Genomic DNA, 12287 nt, shown 5'->3' with positions numbered 1-12287 from the left:
ATATCTAGGAGAAAGAGGCCTTTAATTGATCCAGAATCGAGTGGAGGCAGGAGAAATGTCTACGCAAATAGAATAAAGTTCATTCTCTCTCCTTCAATTTTTGTCAATTATATCGGTGACCCTGAGTATCTTCGACAGTAAACAGAGCAATAACCTGCCCCGGGTAAAGGAACCTGTTGGTCAACTTTTTGAGATTTCCGTCCCCAGTAAACATCCAAAGGCTTGGGATGAGTCGCGTTCCAGGAGGACGGCCTCCGGTGGTTCATTCTTGCCAGCTCAGACTTGCCCGGAAGCCAACGCCACCTGGCCAGAAGGATGTAGCCGGGTAGATGCGCCTATGTCACCCCGCCTGGACTACACCCTCTCCATGCCCAGCCCTCTAGACCGATGCTGTCATCAATAATTCAAGACACGCCTTTCCATTGGCTAGAGCCTCCACCCAGTCGCTGGCAAACGCCCAATGAGGAAGGACCTGAGAACGCTTCTGAATAATGAGCGCGCGCCCGTGACGCAGCGGCTGATGATTGGTCGTTGTGGCAGGGGGCGGGCCCGGGAGCGGGCGGCGGCGAGAGCTCCCCGAGCGCAGAGAGGGAGCGACGCCGGTTCTGGGGTTCTGACTGAAGCGCGGCGGCGGCGAGTTGTCGGGCGGCAGCATGTTCAGCTGGATGGGGCGGCAGGCTGGCGGGCGCGAGCGCTCAGGTGGCATGGACGCGGTGCAGACGGTGACGGGCGGCCTGCGCTCTCTCTACCAGCGCAAGGTACTGCCGCTGGAGGAGGCGTACCGCTTCCACGAGTTCCACTCGCCAGCGCTGGAGGACGCCGACTTCGAAAACAAGCCCATGATCCTGTTGGTGGGCCAGTACAGCACGGGCAAGACCACCTTCATCAGGTACCTGCCTCGCCGGCTCGCTGCCCCTCCGCTAGGGCACGGCCTGCCCTCAGGTTACATTCTGAGCTTGGTGGCCCTTCGCCTCCCCGGGCCCCAACCGGTTCCCATTGCGCAAGGCTCTCCTGAGTCCGGGCCCCCAGCGCATTGCGAGCCCCTGCCTTGCTGTTGTCAAGGCCTTCCTCGAGCCTGTCACCCTGACCTGGGAGTACAGGAAAAGGAGAGAGGACAAGGCTCATCATTAGTGCAGCCTAGAGCTGAAAGTGATAATGAAGGTATGCGGCTCCTAGGTGGAGAGGTAACCTTCCAGCACAGTGATAATGAATGAACGAATGAGTGAATGCCACAGTGAGAGTATTGCCGTGCCCTTACGTGCCACGTTCTGCCACAGCAGCTGCTATCATTCAGCTTTATGGTCTATAGGAAGTTAGCCTACAGTGTAGCTGCCTCACCAGCCTGTGGAATGAAGGGAAGTGTCAGGTTACTGTTTGCTAGTTTCCATTTCTTCACCCTTGACAAACTGAAAATATTTGTCGCGGTCACTCTGTCTCCGGAAGCAATAACCGGCTTGCCCAGCAGTTCCAATCACAAAGCTTCATCTGAAGTAACTCGATGAGAAATAATTTACCATGAAATGGGCTGCTTTTTAAATTAAGGCATCTATTTCCCTATATTTGGGAAGATTTGTTTTTCTGAGTTCAAACCCCTATCAGACGAAGCAAAGTGACTGAACATTTAAGATTTGGATCCAGAGTTTTGGAATTAGAGCAATCTTCATCATTTGATGTTCAACAGGTGTTCAGAAAACTGTATCTGTCTTGGGTACATGCCATTCTGTTAAGTATGACCTCCTTCTACCTCCTGTGACCTGAAGAGTTCCAAAGGAATAGAAAAGTTGTTACTACAAGAAATATGTTAAATCCAGCCCTGTAGATACACAGTGAGTGAACTCAACAAAGGAAATACACTGTGGTTTGAAATGTGAAGGAAGAGAGGGAGAAAATAATGTTGAAATTGTTTCACTTGAGGCTTTTTAAATAAGCTGAAAACAGTGTTGAATATGTTGCCTCAGAAATGAACCTAGATATATTACAGTAGCTGGCTTGTTGAAAGATGGCAAAAGGCTAATTGTGATGGTGCTTGCCTGTAATCCCAGGACTGGGGAAGCTGGGTCGTGGGGATTCTGCTTTCCAGGCCGACCTGAGCTTCATAAGGCAATCTAAGATAACCTGGACTAGACAACAAAAGACCCTGTCTTCAACAAAACAACAGCAACAAAACCTAAGAAACAAAAACAAAATAAATGGCAGACAGATGGTACATTAAGGTCTTGGTAGTAGCAGTTGTGAATTATCGGGATAGTATTACAGGAGTGAGGAGAGAACTTTAAGTAATGAGTATAACTGTTAAAACGTACTGGCGGCAGGTACATGGCCGTCCCCCATTTCCTCCTGTGTATCTGCCTCGGGCCTCCCAGTACCTGTGCATAATTAGGGAGCCTTTCTTTCCTTGATCCTGTACCAACCTAGCCTAAAGACAGTGTGTTCTGTGTGAAGCCTTGACTGGTAAACAGGCCTGAGGTAGGAGAGCACAATGCAATTCGCAGGAAGGTGTATCAATCCTCTTTCTTACCCTCACATTATTTTGTTATATTGTTATTCTTCTATGCTTCAGTTTTTAGAAGCTTTGTGGTAGAGGGTTAAAAGACAGGTCCTGAGATTTGACTCATGGCTATACCTCTTAATTAAGCCCTTTTAGAGCTGGAACTCAGTAGGAGCTGCAACCCAGGGAGGAATCACCTTAACTGGGAGCTTGGGCCAAATGGCTTGTTACTCCACAAGGGCCCAAAGTGGACCTTGGGGTCAGAGGAAGATGACTATGGACAGGAGGCTGGGTGAAGCTGCTCTTGTGGCATCTGAAATTGATTTTAGAGAGGAGTGGGGGGCAGTGATTGGTCTCTGGGAGGAAAGCAGCAGAGGGCAGCTGTCCTGGAGACTTGGCACTTAGAGAGGAAAACAAAGGAGAAGGCCATGAGAGCTGGCCTTCTTGGACCTTGCTTTAGATAGGTCCTGGCTAGGGACCTGGGTGCTTTGCTTCTAGCTGCGAGCACTATGTGTTCACACACTTGGGGAAGGGGCTTGTCTGTAAAGTCACTTATTCTTTTCCATCTGACTAACACAGGAGCCACAGAACCATGGAGGGAAACATTCCTCTTCAGTGTGAGCCATTCAACATAACCTTTGATTTTGTGTCGTACTCCTAAAAGCTTAATTTTTCTCTCTTGTTTTGGAGAAAATAGAAGTCACATTATATGCGCAGGGCCAGGACATTCATCAGAACTGAGGCAGCTAAGTGTGTCCTTTGTTTTGTTGGAAAGGTCTCCTAGGTGGGATGCCTGAAGAGCCTGGAGTATCAAGAAAACATGCTTACTCCTGTACAGATGATCACCAGGAGGGGTCAAGCGCCAGGAAGAGGGTAGATAAAAAAGAGTGAGGTTGAAATTAAGTAGAAAGAACAGATTGGTAGAATCACCTAAAGATCGTAGCATTGAAAGGCCAGAGGAGGATTCAGATGTGGTAGAGATATTTGTCAAAGTCTCTTTAGGGTAATGGTAAAACAGCTGACAGCTCTATTGTCTGGTTATTTTATTTCTCAGAAGACAGGATATATAGTAAGAACTATTAAATAGTCTACCTCTGACTGGCAAGGAAAAATTATCCAGAGAAGGAGGAGGGATTGGCACTAGTAAAACTTACCGTATCATCTTTGATTTTAATAGCTGAGGAAGAACAGGTGTTGGACTTATGTCTAAAGCTTGAAAAGAAAAGAGAAAAGTTTCATGGGTTAGTTCAGCAGTTAAGAGCACTTCCTGTTCTTTCAAAAGACCCAGAGGTCCAGAAGACATTTGGAGTTTGGTTCTCAATACACGTCAGGTGGCTCACAACTATCTGTGATACCAGCCCCAGGGAATCCAGTGCCCTCTTCTGAACTTCATGGGCACCTGCATTTACATGTGCGAGTATGTGTGCGCACACGCACAATTAAAAATAAATTTATTTAAACATTGATTTCAGAGGTTCTTTCAGAAAAAAAAAATCACTGGGCCCAGCTGCTATAAAGGAAAATCATTCCCCTATAAAGCATGGGAGGCTCCCCAGAAATCTATTCAAACTACAAATTGGAACTTTGCTAAGAGTTTTACTTCTTCTTTTCCATCTGTACTTTGGCATATTTCCTCAAGAAAATTTATTCTAATGAGAAAAGAAAGTGACTTCAGAAACTATGTAGACTGGGTGAGGGATAGCTCAGTGGTGGTACTTACTTACCTAGCTTGTGTGAAATCCTAGATTCAATCTCCAGAACTGAAACAAAGAAACTAGGTAGGCTTTAAAGGGGCAGAGATCAGGGCAATAAAGCAGGAAAAGATACAAGCTGTGTCCAGAGTGGAAAAGAGTGAAACTGTTTGTAGACCACATGGTCTTTTGTATTTAAAAAATCTTGACAAAAGACAGAAATCTATTGCATTTGTATAAACTTGAAATGAGCAGTCTCAAAGTGACATTAAGCAAACTAACCTGTTTATGATAGCATCCAAAAAGGATGAAATATTGACACCTTGGAATAAGCCCAACAAAACAAATGCAAGGCTTCTGCCTGGAAAATTAGAGGCATCACTGAAAGAAATGAAGGAGGAACTAAATGGAAAACCACCCAGTATTTGCGGATTGGAGGCCGTATCAAGATGGCAGTACTCCTGAACTGCTTTCTGTCTCAATGTTTATTACTTGGTGGCCTGGACCCACTATATAGCCCAGGATATCCTCAAACTTGTGGTTTGCTCCTACTTCTGCTTCTAGAGTTCTGGAATTATAGGCGTATGCCGCCAAGCCTAACCAGTGTACCTGAGTTGGTTGTCAAATTCAAAATAATTTCCATTAATATCTTTGCTTTCTTATTGTTTGTTTGAGGCAGTAATTGACAGGCTAACTCTATCATTCTTAGGAACTCAGAATTACAGAAGATAGCTCTGAACGGTTTGGAGGACTCACCTTTTCTGATTTAGAATTTATTATGTAACCACTGAAAATGAAGCAGTGTGGCACTAGCAGGACAGACAGATCAATGGACAGACCTGAGAGCCCCAAAATAAACCTTCATATTTATGATCAACTGATATTTGATAAGATACCAATGACAGTTCAGTGGAAAAAGACTAGGTTCCTCAATAGTGATGCTGGGACAGCTGGATTCTCATGTGCAAAAGCAATGAAGAGAGATTGTTCATGAGTATGCAGATTCTTTTTGGAGTGATGAAAGTGCTCTGAAATTGGGTAGTGGTACTGATTATAGAACTTGGAGAGTAAGTTTACTTTACTTTAGAAGAGTATATTTTCTAGTATACGGATTGTATTCCAGTTGGGGTTGGGGTGTAGCTCAGCAGTGAAATGCTTGCCTGGTATGCACAGGGTCTTAGGTTTAATCACTAGAATTGAAAAATAAAAACAAACCAATAAAAACATTCTTCCAATACGAAGCAGCCCATCATTTTGATTTCCATAACTCTGTAACTAGTGCCTGTCAAGTAATTTGTCCATCTGTGTGTGATAATTAAAAACAAAAAGTGAATTTCAGAAAGAAAACCAAGTAGAAAAAAAGCTGAGGGAACAAACAAGTAAACAAACAAACAAACCACACAAAAAACAGAGGGAACTAAAGAGTAAATGTGAGGCAGAGGAATACAGAGAACTATCGTGGAATCCCTGTGGTTTTGTTTCTTCTTGTATGTCTTGTCAGTCAATAAACATTTATCATTCATAATACTCAAGTTGATAAAATCAGTGTCTGATGAGGATTTTCGTAAGTGAATGCTCAATAAGGACTAGAGAGAGAGATGGCTCGGTGGTTAAGAATGATAGCTGGTATTGTAGAGGAGCCGGTTTGGTTCTCCGTGTTCATAGGGTGGTTCAGAACCATCTGTAGCCCCAGTTCCAGGAGATCTGACGGTTTTCTGGCCTCCACAGGCACTGCATGCACATGATATACTCAAATTCATAAACACAAAACACTCATACATAAAAGAAAAATTAGTGCTTAATATTATTATGTATTAAAACTTTAGAAATGCTATTTTAAATATACTATTTAGGGGCTGTGATCAGTAGATCAATAGAGTGCTTTTCTAGCATGCAAAGGCCCTGGGTTTCATCTGTAGTACCACATAAAGCATGTGTAATGATACATGCCTATAATCCCATCACTTGGGAGATAGCAACAGCAGGGGCAGAAGTTCAGGGTCATCATTATCTGCCATAGCAAGCTGGAGGCCAGCCTGGGCTAAATAGGACTCTCTTTCTTTTCCCTCTTTCCCTTTTCCCCTCTTCCCCTCTCCCTTTTCCTCTTCCTCTCTCTCCCTTTTCCTCTTCCCCTTCTCTCCCTCTCTTCCTGCTTCTCTCTCTCCCTTTCTCTCTCTCTCTCTCTCTCTCACACACACACACAAACACACATATCTATATGTATATATAGTGCTTAGTAGGGAAAGGAGGTAGAAACAGTGAACTACAGCATTTTCAGCAAGTCTCTGATTTGAATGCCATGGATTTCATATGGTCATATACCTATCCCTGGAGAGATAAAGGACAAAGCACACGGAATGGTGTTGTCATCCCCTTACCTATAAGGCTGAAGAGTAGGGAAAGGTGATACCTCTGGATGCTGTTATCAGAAAAGGGGAGGGGGATGCTGAACAGGCAAAATAAGCATAACCTTACAGAAGCCGAGAGGACAGGGCACAAAGAACCAGGTATTTCTGGGAGGAACGGATCAAATCAGAGCTTGTAGGTGTATCAGCCTCTGGAGCCAGAGTGCCCATGGCAAAAGCTGTGTCAGAAAGTGGTGATAGTGGAAGCCGGTGGTGGGTTGAGGAATGTGTGGGCAGGATCAAATATAGAACATCCTCAGCCTCAGGACACTGGAGGGGAGGAGCTACAGGTCAGAGACATTGCACTGGCTTGCTTAAAGAAGAGCATGACCTCAACAGTTATCAGTGGTTGGAAGGGGGGCAGGCTGTAGAGAAGAGGCAACTGTTGATTGAGGACAAAGTAAAACTATGGCTTGAAGAGTGGGAGGGTTGTGGGACAGATGGTCAGTGGCTTGTCCACTCATTGTATTATCTGCTTGCAAGTGGCCAAGTATGACGACAGATGTTGATGGAAAGAGGACCTTTGTGATGGTGATAGTGGCTTTGGTTTTGTAGTACTGGGATTTGAACGAAGAATGTTGCATGTGCCAAGCAAGTAATCTAATGCAGAGCTATAACCTTAACCGCCCCCCCCAAAAAAAGATTTTTTTTAATTAAAAAATTCTCATTTAGATGATTACTTCTAAAGACATTTAATATACATTTCAAACTTTGGGATTGTGAGCAAGAAAGTGTTGGTTCCTAAGCCTCACTGTATATCTGAGTCAGTTTTCAAAATGAAGATCTCAGGGTCCCATCTGAGACATCCTTGGTTGGAATGTGGTGGCCAGAGGCTTCCTCTGGTTCTTCTGTAGCCTTATCCAGGGAACATTTGAGAACCACTGATATCTGAAGGGCCAGCCAGTGGAATCCCGACAGTTGAACCATCAAGCCTTAAGAAGCTCAGCCTTGGTCCAGCAGAGGGAGACTGACACCAGTGAACTCTCCACCTGTTCCCAGCTTTATCTAATCACATTTTTAGCAAAAACTCAGATAAAGACTTAGAAATCCTGCTGCGAAGTACATGATAAATACAACTCAGCAAAACAATGGGTTTTTTCCCCCACTTAATATAACCTGTTGAAAATTTCTAATATCTTTAAACAGTCTTCAAAAGTAATTTTAGGGGCTGCGAAGATGTCTCAATGGGAAGGCATACTTGCTTTTGTCAGCATGACTGCCTGAGTTCAAATCCCTAGCACCTATGTAAAAGGTTGGCTATAGCTCTTGGGTACTTGTAACCCAGTAGTATAGAGACAGGTGGCTGAAATGACTAAATAGGGAGCTTCTGGTTCAGTGAGAGACTTTGTCTCTAGGTAGCAAGGTGGGGAGCAGTAGAGGAAGACTGCACCCCACCTCATGAACCTTGAATGGCTGTATCATTCCGCAGCACAGCGTAAAGCATTTGTTTTTAATCTTACACTGTTATGCATAACGCTATGATGAATACTTTTGATCAAAAGACTTTATCTCCAGCTTTATTTCTTAGACTAGCCTGAGCATAAATACTGCATTTCAAAACAAAACAAAAAACTAGGGAGATAGCTCAGGCTAAAAAGTGCTTGCCATGCAAGCATGAGATTCTGAGTTCAATCACCAGAAACCACATAAAAATGTCAGGCATTCGGTCATGTATTTGTAATCCCAGGGTTTAGAGGGGCAGAGACAGGTGGAGCTCTGGGGCCTGCCACCTCACTCAGTGAGCTCCAAGCCAGTGAGAGAACCTATTTCAAAACTAAATGTGGACGGTCCTTGAGGAATGTCATCCAAGGTCGTCCTCTGGCCTCCATAAACATATACACATAGACACATATGTGCACCTGTATACACACATGCACACACACACACCTATGTATACATGCAAAAACACTTCACTATGTTCCAGGGTTATGTGTATTACTAAATTATTATACCTACCAGTGTCCATGAATATATAATTTTTTTTTCCAGAAAAGTCACTTCAATTTAAACTCCCACCAGAAGTGAGAATCAGGATCACATCTTTACTAGGCTGCCAGTAAGTTTGATAGGAAAAACATTTTTAAAATTTGCTTTTTAAAAAGCTAGTATGGTTGAGCATATAAAATAGTTACTATCTTTATTTCTTTGTGAATTCTGTGAACTTTGCCCAATTTCCATTTCTAGTGTTAGTCTTTCTCATATTGATAAGTTGGATATTTGCCAATAACTCTTGTACATACTTAGTTATAATTATTGTGTTTTTCAGTTAGAAGTTTGCTTTTACATTTTAATGAAAATTCACAGGCTAATATATTTAATGTTTATGATCAAATATAACAATTTCTATTTTTGATATATTTATCTATGAAGAATCCTTTTTATAATTACTTGGGAAATCATTACTGATTTTTTCTATTTTTTAGTATTTGCATTTATTTTTTTGCATTATTTGTTTTATGTGTCCTGGTAGTGTAGAGGGCACACATGCTTTTAGTTGTTTTTGTCTTTGGCCATTTTAAACACACCTGTCAAAGAATACTAGCTCTTCCTTCTATTAAGTGAGCTTCCTCATTGAGACCTTTCTGTTTGTTATTATATTCATGAATTCTTAGGCCAGCACCATACCATATTGAAACATTTTTTACAAATGGTAACTCCAGATCCTTCTGAGTCTCCTTATTTTCCAAATAACTATTAACTGTCATTTTCTATTTCTTGTTGAAAAGAACTTTAAAATCACATTGTTAGGTGCTTCCTTGAAAAAATCTCACTGCGATCTGTTTGTGTGAGAACTGTATTTTATCTAAGTGAGATTTTTGTATCTGCTGTTCCCAAGCAGAAACTGCCCTGCTTTGACTGGGACCTTCCCTCATCTGTCTGCAAAGGTGACTACTTTACTTCTCCAGCCCTCTGCAGCTCTTAGGACTATCCTAGGTACTTTAGCTGCTGCTGCTTTGGTAAAAGATTTTTTTTTCCTTTATGATATTTATGATCTGCTATCGCTAGTACATAAGATAGCTATCGAGGTTTTGATTTTATTCTGGTCATTTGGCTGAAGGAGTATTCCAACATTTTCTGAGTAGACTGGCCTGTCTTCCTGTTCCGTAACTATCAATTACACTTGAAATTACTTCGTCTCCTCTTGTCTTTCATGTCTTATTGAATTGAGGATGGAACACTTCCGTCAAAACTCTCATTGTAGTAATTATTTCCTTTGTTATTTTACCTAAATTAGTCACAGGAAGAGATTTTTTTCATTATTGACTTTTAAAGAATTATTTAGCTGAGTGTGGTAACATACACCTTTAATTCCAAAACTCCAGAGGCAGAGTTTGAGGCCAGTCTAGTATGCATAGAAAGTTCGAGGCCGCCGGGCTGTGGTGGCGCATGCCTTTAATCCCAGCACTTGGGAGGCAGAGGCAGGCGGATTTCTGAGTTCAAGGCCAGCCTGGTCTACAGAGTGAGTTCCAGGACAGCCAGGGCTACAGGGCTACACAGAGAAACCCTGTCTCAAAAAACCAAAAAAAAAAAAAAAAAAAAAAAAAGTTCCAGCCAGCTACAGTAACATAGTAACATAGTGAGACTATGTGTGTGTACATATATACAGATAGGCAGGTAGGCAGGTAGGTAGGTAGATAGATAGATAGATAGATAGATAGATAGATAGATAGACAGACTTCTATTAGGGGCAAAACAGAATGTCTGATAAAAATTTAGTAAATACTACTTGTTGTTCCTTTATACCTGTGCTGTGTAGAATGCAATTATTAGACAGTATCAGTATTCATAGAAAAAGTGTCAAAATTTTTAGAAAATCCTGTATTTTGCAAAGCCCTCATGAAGAACTACGGTGCTCAAAGATCAAAGAATTTATAACCTAAGGAAAGTCTTTCAGATCTATGTTACAAATCAGAACATCAAAAATAATGAATGTTCATTGTGTGATTGAATGAGAACTGGAAAAATGAACAGTGCTGTGAAAAATTGATTTGATTCCAAGAGATTTCTCCACCGTCCTGAAAGCATAGAAGGAAGGCACGGGTGGTGGTACTGTGTTGACAGCAGTTGTTCAAAGCACAGCTCAATGTCAAGTAGTTTGAATTCCACTGAGAGCTGGAAGAACCATCAGAGGGGTAAGATTTCATCCAGCAAATTCCAGTCTTTTGGCTCAACATGTTAATGTTCGTTCCATTGCTAGGCATAGCAATTTCTAAAATAATATCACCTATATACACAATCCTAATAACAATGTGGCAAGTGTCATGCTTAAGAAAGACAGTTTTGCCTGGCATGGTGACACACAACTTAATCCCAGCACTGGGGGAGGCAGAGGCAGGCAGATCTCTGTGAGTTCAAGGCCAGCCTGATCTATTTAGCAAGTTACAGAACAGACAGGGATATATAGTGACCCTCCTCCATTCCAAAAAATAAATAAAACAAAAAGCAATAATAAAACAGAAGTTTAAAAACACAAAAATAAATAAAACAATAATGGAGATCAAATTTATTTATTGATTCACAGACAGATTTTGTGTTGGGGACTAAGCCCAGGGCCTCATACATACTAAGCACCTGCTGTACCACTGAACTACTTCCTGTGACCTGAGTAATGAGAACTGTCTAGCTGCCTAGCAGTTAGGAAATGGCATACTAAATTGATACTACCTTAGAAAGCTTATAGCCATTAAAATGAGAATGATGGCTTATGTGTGGAGTCCTGGCATCTAGGGGGCTGAGACAAGATTAGTGTGAGAGGCCAGCCTGAGCTGCAGAATTGAACTCTGTCTCAGATAAACAAAACAAAAGAAAAAGTATACAGCCTTCAAAAACCATGTCAAAGGTCTTTTTAATGGCATAGAGAAACTAATGGTAAAAATCTAGATGTAATGTTGTTTTGGCTGTTTATAATTTTAGAAGAAGAATTATATCCACAGAAAAAATATTGGATAGAATATATCAAAATGTTAAAAATAGCCATGATGCTGGAGAGATGGATCATTGGTTAAGAACATTGCCTGCTTGTCCAGAGGTCCTGTGTTCGGTTCTCAGCACCCACATGGCAGTTCACAACTGTCTGTAACTCCAATTATAGGGGACCCAATTCCCCCTTGGACTCTGGCCTCCTTGGACACCAAGCACTCAAGTGGTGCAGACACACTTTCAGGCAAAACACCCATACACATGAATTAAAACAAACAAACAAACAAACAAATATTATTTCTAGTGTGGCATGGTGAGGCCCACCTGGAATTTTAGCACCAGGGAGGATGAACCAGTAGGATTGCTGTAAATCAGAGCCTAGTATGGCTACATAGTGAGACCTGATCTCAAAAACAAAACAAAATAATTTCAAGTTCAAGACCAGTCACAATGGAAGGAGTCTTTCCAGTCCCTTCCCTTGTGAAATAATGGGTCAAATATTATCAATAAAAACATGAGAATCCAAATATTTATTATAAATTGAAATGTCTTAAGACTTGTTCTCCTGAATTAAAAATGAAATGTCTCCATGATCTCAAGATTATATTTCCTATTATGTTTCTTTCACACTATGTGATTTAAAACTGTAGCAGATAGAGGGAGTAAGGTCCTTGTGCTCACACATAAGCACTAGGAGAGCCAGGAGAGGTGAACATGCAGGCTTGTCTCTTCAAAGGAAGGGGCTTACCTATTTTCCACCCAGAGTGCTGGAATGGATATGTT

At 42.0% G+C, this 12287-nt stretch overlaps 1 protein-coding gene across 1 annotated transcript in view; it reads left to right on the top strand.

Annotated features, from left to right (window-relative positions):
* The first annotated feature begins 595 nt into the window (after positions 1-595).
* The window catches only part of Ehd4 (EH domain containing 4), a 66198-nt gene continuing 54506 nt past the window's right edge, over positions 596-12287 (top strand). The window contains exon 1 of the mRNA XM_028767083.1: positions 596-889. Within this exon, the coding sequence (XP_028622916.1) occupies positions 654-889 (236 nt within the window). The 5' untranslated portion in view covers positions 596-653. The remainder of the gene's footprint in view (positions 890-12287) is intronic.

The sequence above is a fragment of the Grammomys surdaster genome, unplaced genomic scaffold, assembly GCF_004785775.1.
Source record: "Grammomys surdaster isolate TR1022 unplaced genomic scaffold, NIH_TR_1.0 170, whole genome shotgun sequence".
NCBI classification, from domain to species: Eukaryota; Metazoa; Chordata; class Mammalia; order Rodentia; family Muridae; genus Grammomys; species Grammomys surdaster.
Note: the sequence above shows the minus strand (reverse complement) of the source record. Positions and strands in the feature narration are given on the sequence as shown.